The 17,051-nt window shown below is 41.6% G+C and overlaps 1 protein-coding gene across 1 annotated transcript in view; it reads left to right on the top strand.

Annotated features, from left to right (window-relative positions):
* Nucleotides 1-17,051, top strand: part of KCNH8 (potassium voltage-gated channel subfamily H member 8) — a gene marked incomplete at both ends in the record, with an annotated part of 235,425 nt that overhangs the window by 104,583 nt on the left and 113,791 nt on the right. The window contains one exon of the mRNA XM_081346252.1: nucleotides 15,418-15,549. Within this exon, the coding sequence (XP_081202378.1) occupies nucleotides 15,418-15,549 (132 nt within the window). The remainder of the gene's footprint in view (nucleotides 1-15,417; nucleotides 15,550-17,051) is intronic.

Below are 17,051 nucleotides of genomic sequence, written 5' to 3'. Positions count from 1 at the left end.
TTTCTTTAGCAGTTGAAAAAAGAATATATTTGAATTATTTAATCTTGTTATTATTTTAATTATTTCTTTGTTCATTGAAATAACAAGCCTGAATATTGTTTCCTATAGACCAATGAAGGGACGCAGTAGCTCAGTTGGTTAGGACGCTGAGGTTGTTGATCAGAAGGTCGGCAGTTTGGCGGGTCGAATCTCGAGTGCCGTGTAACAGAATGAGCACCTGTTACTCGTCCAAGCTTCTGCCAACCTAGCAGTTCAAAAGCATGTAAAAATGCAAGTAGAAAAATAGGGACCACAACGGTGGGAAGGTAACAGCATTCTGTGCACCTTTGGCATCTAGTCATGCCGGCCACATGACCACGGAGACATCCTCGGACAAGCACTGGCTCTTTGGCTTTGAAACGGAGATGAGCACCAGCCCCTAGAGTCGGAAACAACTAGCACGCATGTGCAGGGGAACCTTTACCTTTACCTTTACCTTTATAGACCAGTACCAGGCTGTTTTATAAAAAGTGTGAATGCAGTTAGGTGCACGTTATAAAAATATAAATATAAAAAATATAAATATCCCTTAAAAAGTCACTTCAAATATCCCTAAAAAAAGTCATGTCAACAAACACACCAGAGATAAACAGAAAAGCACCCCAGACCATAGCCCACCCCCAAAAGTAAGGCCAGCAGTGGTGGGATTCAGCTGGTTTGCACCACTTCTACAGAACCAGTAGCTAATTTTTTGTTGCCCAGGCCCAGAATGGGCTTCTGGAAGCAGCATCCACACAGAGAACTGGTTGTTCACATATTTGAATTCCACCACTGAAGGCAATGTTGGTGATAGGAGATTCTATCCTCAAAGGAATGGAATCATCCATCTGCAGACCAGACATACAATCCAAGAAGGTATGTTGTCTCCTTGGAGCAAAAATCAAAGATGTGGCTGAGAACCTAACCAAAATAATTAGGCCTACTGATTACTACCCTTTCCTCCTCCACCACATTGGGACAAATGACATAACAAAGAACCTGAGTACAATTCTGAGAGATTACAAACAACTAGGCAATAAAGTTAAGAATTTAGGAGCACAAGTGGTGTTCACATCCATACTCCCAATGAAAGGCCAACACCCATTGAGGGAAAAAAGAATTCTAGAAATAAACCATTGACTAAAGGGTTGGTGTCACCAAGAAAACTTTGGTTTCCTGGATCATGGACTGCATTTCCTATGCGAAGGACTCTTGGCAAGGGATGAGCTGCACCTCACGAAAACAGGGAAAAATGTACTTGAAAAAAGACTGGCCCAACTCATCAAGACGGCTTTAAACTAAAATTGAGGGTGGAGGGTGACCAATCTTTAGAATCTTTAGAACACAAAGCCAATAATAAATCCCCAGAAAACAAATCAAACAATGAGTTAGGCAGAGACGAGGGGAAAAAACTAAATAACAACCAGGAGATGCAGGAAACATAACCATGAACAGACATAAAAGTCTTAAATGCTTATATACAAATGGTCAAAGCTTGGGGAACAAACAAGGCAAACTAGAAGCAATAGTACACGAGGGAGGGTATGACATAGTTGGCATTACAGAAACCTGCTGGGATGAAACTCATAAATGGAATGGACTGATGGATGGATATAAATTGTTCAAAAAAACAGATCTACAAAAAGAGGAGGGGGAGTTGCACTATATGTAAGAGAACACTACATATCTACAGAAATACACATGATACAAGATAAAATATCTCCAGAATGAGTCAATATAAAAGAGAAAAAAGTGACATTACAATATGTGTATATTACACGCCACCCAACCAATCAGAAGAAAAAGATGAACTCTTTGCCAACCAGTTAGCAAATGTATGTAGGAAGCATACCACAGTAGTAATGGGAGACTTCAACTATACAGATATCAACTGGGAGACAAACTCTGCAACAAGCAGGAGATCAAAGAGATTCCTAACCAACCTAGCTGACAACTTTGTCATCCAAAAGGTGGAGGAGGGAACTAGATATAAAGCCATACTGGACTTAATTCTAACTAATAGAGAAGAAGAGATAGAAGGAGTTGAAGTTGCCAGAACCTAGGGCAAAAGCAACCTTGGCATATTGGAATTTAATATAATGCAAACACTAGCAACAGAAAACAACCCAACTTCAAAAGAGCTGACTTTAACAAACTCAGAGAGAACCTAGGAAAGATCCCATGGATGAAAATCCTAAAGGGGAAAACAACACAAGAAGCATGGAAAACTCTGAAAAATGTGATCATAAAAGCCCAGTCCAGCACAATACCACTGAAAAAGAAAAACAAGAAATTCAAAAAGAAACCAGCATGGCTGTGCAAAGATCTCTCTGACAAACTGAAAGACAAAATGGACAAATACAAAAAATGGAAAGAGGGGCACATGACTAAGGCCGATTATCAGCAGACTGCCATGCAAAGATGAAGTCAGGAAAGCAAAGGCTCAGAATGGACAAAGACTTGCAACAGAAATCATGGATAATAAAAAAAGTTTCTTCTAACATATTAACAAGAAAAAAGTCAAGGAAACTGTAGGTCCACTAAATAGAGAAGACGGCAAGGAAATAACAGGCAACAGGGAGAAAGCGGACCTGCTTAACTCATACTTTGCATCAGTCTTCACACAAAAGAAACTATAGCCCAACATATAAAAAAAACACTGCAAAAGACAAATTAGACAAAAATTAAAATAAGCAAGGAAATGGTAGGAGAACAGCTGTCTGACCTTGTTGGATATAAATATAAATACCGGGACCTGACACATTACATCCCAGAGTTCTGAAGGAGCTGGCTGATATTATCTCATAACCATTGCACCACATATTTCAAAAATCCTGGAGCACCAGAGAAGTACCTGAAGATTGGGAAAGGGTTGGTGTGGTTCCCATCTTCAATAAAGGGGGGAAAAACAGACCCAGGAAACTACACACCAATCAGTTTAACATCAATACCTGGGAAGATCCTAGAAAATATAATTAAAAAACAGATCTGTGAACAACTAGAAACAAACAAAGTTATAACTAGTAGCCAGCACGAGTTTCTTGAAAACAGATCATGCCAAACCAATCTTATTTCATTCTTCGACAAAGTGACTAAACTAATTGACCAGTGAAATACTGTGGATATAGTATACTTCAGTAAGGCATTTGATACAATAGACTACAACCTACTCCTTGGAAAGTTAGAAAAAGCTGGAATAGACAACATCACCACCAGATGGATCTCTGGCTGGCTGGCAAACCATACTCAAAGAGTAGTCTTCAATGGCAGTACATCCACATGGAGAGAAGTAAGCAGTGGGGTACCACAAGATTCCATCTTAGGCCCAGTACTCTTCAATATCTTTATCAATGACTTAGATGAGAGAATTGAAGGGGAACTCATCAGATTTGCAGATGACACCAAACTGGCAGGAGTAGCCAACACCCCAGAAGACAAATTCAGTATACAAAAAGATCTTGGCAAACTTGAACAATGGGCCCTATCCAACAAAATGAGTTTCAGTGTGGAGTTCAGTTACATTTAGGCAGGAAAAATCAAAGGTATAAGTACAGGAAGGACAGGAAGGCCTGGAGGAACATTGTCCATAGGGTTGCGATGGGTCGGACACGACTTCACAACTAACAACAACAACAACATAAGTACAGATCGGGAAGATCTGGCTTAAAAACAGTAACTGTGAGAGGAACATTGGAGTCCTAGTGGACAATCACTTAACCTTGAGCCAACAATGTGCAGCAGCAGCCAAAAAAGCGAACACAATTATGCATTGTATAAACAGAGGCATAGAATCAAGATCATGTGAGGTATTCATACCGCTTTATAAAACCCTAGTAAGACCACATCTGGAATACTGCAGCCAATTTTGGTCACCATATCACAAAAAAGATGTTGAGAGTTTGGAAAAAATTCAGAGAAGAACAACTAAGATGATCAAAGGCCTGGAGACTAAAACATACGAAGAATGGCTGCGGGACTTGGGTTTGGCTAGTCTAAAGAAAAGAAATAGGGGAGACATGATAGCAGTATTCCAGTATTTGAAGGGCTGCCACAAGGAAGAGAGGGTCACTTTGTTCACCAGAGCACCAGTGGGCAGGACAAGAAACAATGGTTGGAAACTGATCAAAGAGAATTAAGAAGAAACTTCCTGACAGAGAGGACAATTAACCAGTGGAACAGCTTGCCTCCGGAAATTGTGGGTGCTCCATCACTGGAGATAGTATAGGTTCTACTGCTTGAGCTGGGGGCTGGACTAGAAAATATCCAAGGTCCCTTCCAGATTCTATTCTATTCTATTCTATTCTATTCTATTCTATTCTATTCTATTCTATTCTATTCTATTCTATTCTATTCTATTCTATTCTATTCTATTCTATTCTATTCTATTCTACACAGAGAGATAAATTGGGCATCTCAGAGAAAGCTTGTAAAAGCCTGGCGAAGTTTGCCTTGATGTAAGAAATTCAACTAGGCTGAGCTCTACCACCTATTTATTGGACCCGTGCCCCTCCTGGCTGGTTTATTCAGCTTGGGAGAAGACACGAGGCTGAAGGGAGGGTATTTTCCCCGCCTCCCTGAAGGAGGCAGTGGTGAAACCCCTTCTCAAGAAGCCTGCCCTGGATTCAGCGATTTTGAACAACTATCATCCGGTCTCCAACCTTCGCTTTTTGGCGAAAGTTGTTGAGAGTGTGGTAGCACATCAGCTCCCTATGTTCCTGGACGAAACCGATTATCTTGACCCGTGCCAATCGGGCTTCAGGCCCGGGTACAGCATGGACACGACATTGGTTGCACTGGTAAATGATCTCTGGCAGGCCCGGGACAGGGATTGTTCCTCTGTCCTAGTCCTATTAGACCTCTCAGCGGCTTTTGATACCATCGACCATGGTATCTTGCTGTGACGACTCAGGGGACTGGGAGTGGGGGGCACTGTTTTACAGTGGTTCTCCTCCTAACTCCTGGGCCGTTCACAGTCGGTGTTGATGGGAGGGCAGAGATACGCCCCGAGGCCTCTCGTTTGTGGAGTTCCTCAGGGGTCGGTTCTCTCCCCTCCTGCTCAACATCTATATGAAGCTGCTGGGTGAGATCATTCGGGGTTTCAGGGTGAGGTATCATCAGTATGCTGATGATACCCAGCTTTTTCTTTCCACCCCAAACCAACCCAGTGATGCCCTCATCGTGATGTCCCGTTGCCTGGAGGCGGTTCAGGTTTGGATGGGAAGAAACAGGCTTCGACTCAATCCTGCCAAGACTGAGTGGCTGTACATACCGGCATCTCGGGTGAATCATTTTTGTCCATCATTAACGATGGGGGATGAGGTGTTACACCCTGTTGATAGGGCTCGTAACTTGGGTGTTCTCCTGGATTCACGGCTCAGTTTGGAAGATCATATAGGAGCTGTGATCAGGGGGGCTTTTGCCCAGATTTGCCTGGTGCACCAGTTGCGACCCTATTTGGACCGAGATGCCCTATGCACAGTCACTCATGCGCTCGTTACCTCCCAGTTAGACTACTGCAACGCTCTCTACATGGGGCTGCCCTTGAGGACCACTCGGAGGCTTCAGCTGGTGCAAAATATAGCTGTGCAAGTAGCAATGGGAGTTTCCCGATACTCTCATGTAACACCTCTTCTCCGCGAGCTGCATTGGCTTCCAATTCTCCTCCAGGTGAGATTCAAGGTGCTGGTGATGACCTATAAAGCCCTAAATGGCATGCGTCCGGATTATCTCAGGGAGCACCTTCTGCCAGCATCAGCCTCCCAGCGTCCTGTGCGCTCCCACTGGGAGGGCCTCCTTAGGGTTCCACCGGTTAGGGAATGCCAACGGATGGTTCCAAGGGGGAGGGCATTCTCTGTGGGCACGCCTGCCCTATGGAATGAACTGCTGGTAGAACTTCGGACTTCCCCAGACCTTCGCTTGTTTCGCCGGGACCTTAAAACTTGGTTGTTTGAACTTGCTGGCCTGGACTGAGAGGCTTTTATTTTTATTTTTATTTTTATTTTAATTTTTATTTTAATTTTTATTATAATTTTTATTTTAATTTTTATTATAATTTTAATTTTAATTATTTTAATTTTAATTTTTATTATAATTTTAATTTTAATTATTTTAATTTTAATTTTAATTATTTTAATTTTAATTTTAATTTCAATTTAATTTAATTTAATTTAATTTAATTTAATTTAATTTAATTTAATAATTTAATTTAATTTAATTTAATTTAATTTAAATTTGTTTAATTGTGGGCTAGTCTTAATTTAATTCTATTTTAAAGTGTACTTATTTGTATTGTTTTAACTCACCCTGTAAACCGCCCTGAGTCCTTCGGGAATAGGGCAATATATAAAATCAATTAAATAAATAAATAAATGTATTTATGATGGTTGCAAAGTCCCAGAATGTATAAAGTTCTTCCTTTTTTGTACTTGCATAATAATACCACATGCTCTTATGAAACAAGCAGAACTTGTGTCACAATGAGGAAAATTACTTTCATCATTTTAACAAAAGTACTTTATCCTCTGGATGCTCTGTGTGTAACCAATTCACAGATATGGAAGTTTCTATAGACCTATAGTTAAAGCCTCTTTAGTTTTTTACTAAATCCATAATCAGGCAGGAAATGGCATAATCCTCATCCTATGGTATTACGTTCAAAACCAAATGTTCTTATCTGCTATACCTAGCAACTTACAAGACTTGATTAGCAGGCAGGGGACCAAGCAGACTCAGTCACTATTGTGGATATGAAGTGATAGCAAATAAGATTGTTTTAAAGGAATAGGAAGACAGGCCATGAATCTTTCTTTTTTCTGTTCTACAAAAACACATCCACAACTTTCCTCATTCTCTAACCTTGATTTTGCCTGTCTAGCCCATGAGAGTAAGGCCAGCTTCTAATTAGGATACACATTGTGGAGAAAAGCTAAAAACATGAGTAGGACTATTTGGAAATATCAAGTGGCTTTGCAGTGCCAGGATTCATAATTAATCAACTAATAGTACCATCTGTGCTTGGATGGAAGCTGAAGCATATTCATCATCAATAAGTGCACTCAGAGCCTAGAATACATTTGTTTTGTAATCCAATTGTCTGTACTACAGATTGCATTGTGTTTTTTTTCCTAGAACCTCTTTATCTTTGTTTCACTGTGATCACATCACTCACAAATCCTCATTGCTATGCTGTTGTCTCTTTGACCTCTTCTTCTCTGTGAACACTTATATCCTTAAATCCAATCCACTGGTAGGAATTTTTTTCTTTGATTTAGATTGACTTAGTTTGCCTTGCCTTGCACATTAACTGAGAGGGCCTCTTTAATTTATGACTGTTATAAAAGTGGTACACCAGAACTGTAGACATGACTAGTATCAAAACCAGAGGTTAAAATAATAAATGAGGAAATGATGACATCTGCTTCTGCTGTATCTTCGTAATTACTATACCACCCACAGAAGAAAAGTCAAGTGGTAGGGATGGTGAAGAGTTTAATATAGATGGGCTTACTATATTATACCAAATTATACCAAATTATACCAAATTATACCAAATTTGCCTTATACCAAGTTAGATGAGTGATCTCTTTAACACAGTATTTTCTTTACTGATTGGCAATGATTCCCAAAGGATTGAAACATAGGTTTTTCCTTACTTGAAAGTGCCAAAATTTGAACCATATAACTGGTTCAAAGAGAAAAGATTGTGCCAAATTTTAAATTAAAGTTTTTTACAGTTGGGTTATGGGAAAGAGAACCCTAGCAGAGAAAACGTGAGATCTACCAGGTACAGATTTTAAAAATACAGACTGACCACATATGACCTAATCATATGATCTAATCATATCTAGTGGTTCCTCAGTTGAAAAGAATTCAGTTCAATGCTGGTTGAATTCTAATGCAATGATATTATGATTTTGTATGGTATTAACTTTACCTTCTTTATTGTATTTTACTTTTTGATTGTGTTGAGCTGTGGAAAGAAATGCATTCAAACTGGAGATGCCAGACAATGCTTATTGACAGTAGCAGTGCCCTTTCTGCTCACAATTGTAGCGAAAGAGGATATCTTTTACTATGAACATTTTAAAGAGAGACAAAATATTTCAAACAATCCTCTCATATGCCTACATATTCATAGGTTTTCTAATTTCCATGGACATACAGATTAAAAAAATACTTTAATAAATAAAATAGCAAGCATAGCTATTTTCAAAGTAGAGATTCACATACAAATTCAATGAAATATAAAAGGAGTTTGTGTAAATAATATCTACTCTTAGTCCTGGTCTTCATGATTTTGTGTAAATCTTTTCTGGTTAGTGGCCATCATATTGAAACATTGTAAGGGAGAGGTCCTCTGGAATAAATTTAATGTGAATGCTGAAGAAATTTGCTTAGGAAAAATCTTGAAAGAACTCTAGAGTAGGAAAAAATAGGAATAGACAGTTGGAAAGGAATACTGTATTTCTCTAAACCCAATAGCTCTTGCTAGTAAATTTTAGACTACAGACAATTTTATATAACTGAATTCCAAGATACTTCTATAACGTGTTTGTGTGCTGGAATGGCAGGAGGCACTGTTATATTAGATTACTTTAGAAGATTGTTTCTCAGTTTTGGCAACTTTAAGATATATAATCTTAAATTCTCAGAATCCCCAGGCAGCATGGATTCTGTTGGGAAGTGTTGGGAAGCTATCAGTAAGGGTAGAAGGAGAGATCAAGCAGGAAATTAGCCCTGAGACCTTGCACAGCTGTAAGAGATATAAGGTAAAAGGTAAAGGTAAAGGTTCCCCCGCACATGCGTGCTAGTTGTTTCCGACTCTAGGGGCCGGTGCTCATCTCCGTTTCAAAGCCGAAGAGCCAGCGCTTGTCCGAGGACGTCTCCGTGGTCATGTGGCCGGCATGACTAGACGCCAAAGGCGCACGGAACGCTGTTACCTTCCCACCGCAGTGGTCCCTATTTTTCTACTTGCATTTTTACGTGCTTTCGAACTGCTAGGTTGGCAGAAGCTGGGACGAGTAACAGGCGCTCACTCTGTTATGCGGCACTCGGGATTCGACCCGCCAAACTGCCGACCTTCTGATCGACAAGCTCAGCGTCCTAACCCACTGAGCCACCGCGTCCCTAAGAGATATAAAGCTGACCCGATTCCCATCCCAAGATCCATGAAACCTTATTTGCTTGTCCCCAGGGGAAGAAAGACAGTCTGGGAAGATTCTTGTAATATAAAACTAATAAAGTCAATAAAGAAGTCATTAGAGTGGCTTTAGTTGCTTGTGCCTGGCATAAAGTTGTTGGAAGTTGAGAAACCCTTCCTTAAAAAGTGGAGTATACCAAAGTCAAAGGTTGAAATGGCTGACCCATGTGCACTAGTTTGATTTTTAGCCTAGTAAAGACATAACTCAATAGTAATAAATACATTTCTTAGTACTAATAGTGAATCTAGTACACTCAGTATATAATGGCATATGGAATATTAGACAAATCTCCTAAAGAGTCTTACATGCAGGGCTTTTTTTGTCATAGAATGCACCAGAACGGAGTTCTGGCACCTTTTTTTGACAAATTTTCCAGAGTTACATTCTTTTCCTATTGTTGCCTTTCCTATCCTTGTTTGCTTTTGAAAATGTCCTGCTGGCGGTTCCATGTGAGTGGGGTCCCCTCCGGCAACGTCTGCCTCCTCTAGGAGGAGCCAGAGCATGGCTTGATTGGCTGGGTCAGACCATGTACTGTGGAAGCCGATGGTGGTGTGAGAGACACATACCGGTAAATATGGAGGCCGTCTTTCACAAGAGGGTGAGCGAGCCTTTTGCCTTCTCTTACAGAAGGTGGGGTGAGAAGTTAAAAAGAGGCAAAGCAAGAGGAAAGAAAGGCGGCTGGCATGGAAGCTTGCCGAACAGCAAAATTTTGCTGTTTCAGTTCCTTGGGTAGTTCAAAGGCTGGGATGTCTATGAAAATCTCTTTTTAGTCTTTTATACTTTATATTGAAACTGCAGAGGGGAAGAATAAGAATAAAGCCAATGTCTTGTGATTTGGAGGTTTTATTATTAATAATAATATATAGTAATTATGTATTGGTCAGATGTAAAGGTAGACCTACAGTATGAGGTTTAATCAGATCTAAGAAGTACAAGAAGTCCTGGACGAACTGCTGACATACGAAGCCACCGGGCAACGTGACCCCCCCACAACAGCAATGGCGCGGCCGGATCCATCCACCAAGAGTGCCCTGTGCATGGTGGGGTGAAGGACTACCCATGGGAGATGGACATCGACGAGATCACCCGGAAATTTGGGAAGGCCACCACAAGAGCAAGCCGATCGGACGACACTGACCGACCCAGAAGACCGCCATCATCTCAACAACCCAAATCACTGAGGGAGAGCCCAAACAGACAAAGGGACCCAGAGTCCAAATGTGGAAGCTGTGGGGGAAATCATCCGCACGCTAGCTGCAGGTTCAGGAATGCGAAATGCCGGAACTGCGGGAAAACCGGCCACATTCAAATAATCTGCAGAAGCAAACTGTGCTAAAACCTCCACGACATCGACACCTGGGCCACAGGTAAGGTAACCCCCTGCAATAGTGGCAAAGAGACCCACAGGCCACAGGCACGGAACCCTAGCCGGGGAAAGGTTGAGGCCATCAACCAGGTGCTGAGCCCCAAATTAAAAATTGAGGTCCGTCTGCAGGGCATTCCCTGCAGAATGGAGGTAGATTCGGGGGCAGCGGTGTCCATAATCTCGAGGGAAACGTTGGCACACATTGAGGCCAGAAGCGGGCGTCGGGTACCCATTAAACACACACACATACAACTAGCAGATTTCCAAAGGACACCCATTAAAGTGAAGGGAAGAGTCACCATCGACGTCTGTTTTAAGAGGTTTAAAGGGCCACTAGAACTTCTAGTCACAGAGGGACAGAGAACCAGTTTAATCGGTCTCAACTGGTTCGGACCATTAGGTATCTGGGTCGGGGGATTAATATGGTACAGCACTGAACCCTAGAATCCATCTGCGACCGCTACGCAGACGTCTTCGATGGGACATTGGGGAAGTACAGGGGTCCACCCATTAACTTTAAATTAGACCCCTCAGTAAACCCTATAAGGATTAAGGCTAGGAGAGTCCCCTTCGCCCTTAAACAAAAAATAGAAGCCGGGTTAGACAAGTTAGTGGGCCAAGGAGTGCTAGAACCGGTAGAAGGGGGACCCTGGGAGACACCCATCATCACCCCTCTCAAACCCAATGGTGACGTGAGGATATGTGCCGACTATAAAGCGACACTGAACTGTGCTTTAAATCAGCATGCTTACCCAGTCCCGACGGTGAAGCAGGTCCTCGCGACTATCCAGAACGGTGCCATCTTTGCTAAACTCGATTTGGCGCAGGCGTACTTGCAATTAACTGTGTCCAGGGAAGCAGCCGATGCACAAACGATAGTTACCCACAAGGGGGCGTTCCGAGTCAACAGATTGCAATTTGGTATAGCAGCAGCCCCTATCATGCATTCTTACCACACAAAGCTGCCATAGCAGAACCACTGCACAGGCTACTAGACAAAAAAGCCACGTGGCAGTGGCAGGAACAACACAAAAGAAGCTTTCAAACACTGAAGGAGATACTATCCAGTAGGGCCACAGTCACCCATTTCATTGAGGGAAAGCCAATGTGCTTAGCATGCGATGCATCACCATATGGGGTGGGGGCGGTGATCAGCCATCTGGATAGTGATGGGGAACAAAGACCCATAGCATATTACTCTAGAACCCTGACCAAGGCAGAATGGAATTACGCACAAATTGACAAAGAGGCGTTAGCAATCGTGGCAGGTGTAAAGAAATTCCACGATTATCTATATGGTAGGACTTTCACAATATTCACGGACCACAAACCACTCTTAGGACTATTCACAACTGACAGACAAACCCCACAAATAATGTCCCCAAGGATGTTGAGATGGTCAATATTCCTATCAGCATATACATTCTCCATCAAATACAGACCGGGGAAAGAGATGGGCCATGCGGATGCACTTAGCAGGCTACCTCTACCAGACACAGACACAGACCCAGCACCAGTGGGACAAATTCTCACAATACAGGAACTCCCAGAATGCCCACTAACAGCCAAAGACATCGCCAACGCCACCGGCAAGGATCCAGTACTAAGCAGAGTAGCATCATGGGTCCAAGGGGGGTGGAAAAGGGAAAACCCAGGACCACAATTCCAGCGTTATTTCAGGAGAAAGGATGAGATGTCATCACACTTAGGTTGCCTATTATGGGGAAACAGGGTGATAGTGCCAGAGAAATTAAGAGAGAAGGTCGTCTGTGAACTACACGAAGGGCACCAGGGAATAGTGCGCATGAAAGCCCTGGCCAGGAGTTACCTATGGTGGCCAGGATTGGACAAGGCCATTGAGGAGAGGGTAGCAGGGTGTTACCAATGCCAGAGGTCAAGGCCAGAACAAGCCCACGCACCAGTACACAGGTGGGAGGCAACACACAACCCCTGGTCCCGAATACACATAGATTACACGGGGCCATTCCAGGGGCAGACATTCTTAGTAGTGGTTGACAGCTATTCCCGGTGGTTAGAGGTGGTGCCTGTTAAGAGCATGACGTCAGCAAAGACAATACAGGTCCTGAGTGGACTCTTTGCCACTCATGGGTTACCTGATGTAATTGTATCTGACAATGGCCCTCAATTCACCTCTACTGAATTTCAGGACTTCCTCAAGGCCAACTGGATTAGGCATGCAGCATCGGCACCCTTCCATCCCTCCAGCAACGGATTGGCAGAGAGGAACGTGAGATCAACCAAGGAGGCACTGCGCAGGATTATTGTAGGGGACTGGCACCAAAGATTGGCTCAGTTTTTGCTGGCACAACACCATGCACGGCAATGGGAAAAAGCCCAGCAGAAATGAGGTGGGGCAGGAGACTGACAACCAAATTAGATAGGGTCTACCCGGATAGGGTAACAGCTGAAACAGAACAGGACGGCACGGCCAGATCATTGAACATTGGGGACTTAGTGTGGGCCAGGAACTACGGCCAAGGGGACAAGTGGACACAGGGAGTGGTTGTAGACAAGCTGGGGTCGCTATCTTACATCATAGAGGGGGAAGGAGAACGCCAGGTCAGGAGACACATCGACCAACTCAGGAAAAGGGCCCCAGAGAATACCCCACCGGCATGCAGAGAGACTCAGCAACAGCAAAGTTACACACACGACGAACCACTCCCATTTCCAATTACGTCATCTCGCCCTAACTCAACGGGCATTGCTGGACCAACAGAGGCCGGAGCACCTAGGACTACAACAAGGGGGCCAGAGTCCCCAGAGCCAGCCACAGACACAGTGCCAAGAGATCTCACCGGAATCTCACAGCCAGTGGGTCACCTGCAGAAGGGGGAGCAGCCAGTGCCAACAAGGCCGGTCCAGGAGAAGGAGACTAGGCCTGACAGTCCACCAGGGAGATACCCTGCCAGAGCACACAGACCTCCGGCATACCTAAGGGATTATGTAAGGAAATGAATCAGGGGTGTATGACAACAGGGTATAGATTAGTTCACAATTGGGGGGGAAGGGGTTTTCTGTGTGTCCAGCCTCCTGATTGGCTAATCTGGCCGGCAGGAATTCCTGGACACCGGATTGGGTGTCCGAGGCAAGGCGGGAGATTGCAGCCAGGGGGTTGGCTAGCGTTCGGCAGTTGCCGGACATATAAGGGTTACCAGGGCATGCAAGGACACTTCGGCCACGTGTATTGGAAATAAACAGAATAACCCCATACCAGTCTCCGAGTCCTTTGTCGCAGCACCGGACACAACAGTCCCCAAAGATTAATAAAATGTCTTCTTGTAATTTAAAGCCACACAATACATGGTAACATTAATAGTATTAACTTACCTTGAACAAAATCTAGTGTTTTAGATACACTAAAAATTGCAGGGTTTTTTTTTCCAACTACAAAGGTAAACCTTGTGGGGTAGGCAAGGTGAGTTGTATGACGTATGTGAGTTCCGGCACTTTTTTTTTTTTTTTTTACAAAAAAAGCACTGCTTACACGCATTTTATGTGAGTTGTTCTTCTTTCTCTTTTTGTCTCTTCTATGTTCTGTGGATTTTATTAATTGATATGGAAATAAAATTTCACCCCATTAAATACTTGATAATAGGAAAATAGTTAAATGCATGTCTTTCTCTTTCTGGAAATATCTATCTGTATTAATCCTCTTAAATAATGATATTATTGAACATATAAAAACCCATTCTACATACATGTTTAAAAAGGTAAAGGTTCCCCCGCACATGCGTGCTAGTTGTTTCCGACTCTAGGGGCCGGTGCTCATCTCCATTTCAAAGCCGAAGAGCCAGCGCTTGTCCGAGGACGTCTCCGTGGTTTACCTATAAATAAAAAATACTGAGTTAAACAAATGCAATAATAGTATTTTAAAGAAATATTTTTAACCAATCTTACTGTGGTGTGCTACTACAGTTAACACAACATACAAAAGACATTTATAATAGTATATTCAGCATACTAAAGGGAGCTAGATACATTCCTGTGTTGAATGTAAGCATTTAGTTATTTTTAGTTTCCCTGCATTTAGCAGATCAGCTACAAATAGCTATATTTTGCCTTCTATTTTAAGAAAAAACGTTATTCATTTGAAGGTATTTAAAACTGTAGAGAGATAAATTAAACATCTAGACTTGAATAAAATGCTACAAGTAGAGATGAGTCGATACAGAGAGAATAGCAGAATAACAGAGTTGGAAGGGACCTTGAAGGTCTTCTAGTCGAACCCATGCTCAGACAGGAAGCTCTATACCATTTCAGACTAATGGTTGTCCAATCTCTTCTTTAAAACTTCCAGTGTTGGAGCATCTACAACTTCTGGAGGCAAGCTGTTCCACTGATTAATTGTTCTAACTGTCAGGAAATTTCTCCTTAGTTCTAATTTCCATCCATTGCTTCTTGTCCTGCCTTCAGGTGCTTTGGAGAATAGCTTGATTCTCTCTTCTTTGTGGCAGCCCCTGAGATAGTGGAACACTGCTATCTTGTCATCCCTAGTCCTTCTCTTCATTAAACTAGACATGCAGAATTCCAGCAACCATTTTAGAATAAGATACCCCAAATATAAAATCACTTTATAGTCTTTTTTAAAAGGTAAAGTTTAAAGCAATACAAGAATGTATGTCAGATTATTAATTATCACGGTGGATGTGTAGTGTATTTAAATGATATTACTTTCAGAGAAGACAGTATTATTGCACATCAACAAAGGAAGCAAATAGATTTTTTTTAGTTGAGATTTTCAAAATTATAATTAACCACACATACATATAGCACTATATGATATATGTACTGAATTTATTTTTCTTTCAGAGTCTTCATTTTGGTGCCTATTGGATGTTGTCCCAATTAAGAATGAGAAAGGTGATGTTGTTCTGTTTCTGTCTTCTTTCAAAGACATAACAGATACAAAAATAAAGATTTCTCTGGAAGAGAAAAAAGATGGTAGGTATGATTTTTAGAATAAAAACAAGGATTTTCAGTGGACAATATATGATGTGTGTGTGTTGTTGTTATATGGCTGCGTGCTCATATGGCTATATGTAAAAGGGCTATGAATTCATATCATTTGTAACATCACAAGGATCTTTCATTTAGATTCTGGTCGAATGAAAACATTACTATTGAGATAGAGAATACACACTTTCCTGTTTTACCAAAAGTAAATGAGCACTAAATCAATGCTAAAAAAAAGTAATATATGGTATTGAGGAATACTAGAAGAAGTATTCTTGCTACCTTTATTCACTTTGTATAAATGTCAAATAGACAAGTCAAAGAAACAGCATTGCTCACAGTCCATTATTCAGTTTAAGGAATTATGGGATCAGATGGAGGAGGAAACTGGGTGACTGTATTTCTAATACACTAAACTCAGATTAGGCTAAGGTGCCTTCCAACTGTGTAACAATATGACATATTTCTTAATCAGTTTAAATTAGTAATTTGAGTAATTCAGCTATGATCATGAATGTGACCAAAACAAGACAATCGGCACTGAGGAATGTTTCTTCTGATATTACTTTCATGAAATTTTCTATTTGTTTGCCTCATGTGCTTTATCACTGCTGGGACAGGAAAGAGATACTGTCAGCAGCATAGTATTGACCTATTCCCAATTACAACTCTGTCTGAAACTCAGAAAGGATGATAAATCAAGCTAATACAGTACTTCTTATTGCATACTTAATAAAGTAGAAGTAGATGCTCTTGTTCAGCTATTAATTTTATGAATTTCATTTATGAATTTTATGAATTCAAGAAGCTTCTTCAGTTCAGACTGAATGGTGGAGAATGAAAGGATTTATTTGAAGATGGCCTTAATGTAGATGGCCTCTTTGACCCCTCTGTCAAACCAGCTGATCTGAAAGAGGGGTCAGAGTGGTTATCTACATTAAGACTGAACTTTAAACAGAGGGAGAGCAATATGACATCACCTATCTTCTGTTTATAACACAGTCCTTTCAGCATTTCCAAAAAGGTTCCACACCTATTTGCACTGTTCGGCAATCCTGATGGCAACCTCCAAGTGGCCTCAACAACTCTCAGAAAGAGTACTAACTGCAAGGCATAAATCCTTCCATTCTCCACCATTCAGTCAGAACTGAAGAAGCTTCTTGGATGAGAAGAAATGGGTCTTTAAACAAAACAAAGAAAGTCCAGTTGCCCAAAGTCACAAAACTTGTGGGCTAGCTAGCAGATAGCTCTCTTTTCAGATAACTGAGAAATGTGCAGGAGGTTCTGGTAGTCAAAACCATCTCTTGAATTTCTGTCTGGCTATGAACAGACATTACACAGTATCTGATGGATACTCATAATAGCTAACTTTCTTGTGGTTAATTAATTAAATTAATTCCATCTGTATAGTACTAAAACTCATTATCATAACCTTTAACAAGGTAAAATGGTATAACGATTTTTTAACCAAGGTACCTTAAGTGGCTTAA

The sequence above is a fragment of the Vipera berus genome, assembly GCF_964194415.1.
Source record: "Vipera berus genome assembly, chromosome: Z".
NCBI classification, from domain to species: Eukaryota; Metazoa; Chordata; class Lepidosauria; order Squamata; family Viperidae; genus Vipera; species Vipera berus.
Note: the sequence above shows the minus strand (reverse complement) of the source record. Positions and strands in the feature narration are given on the sequence as shown.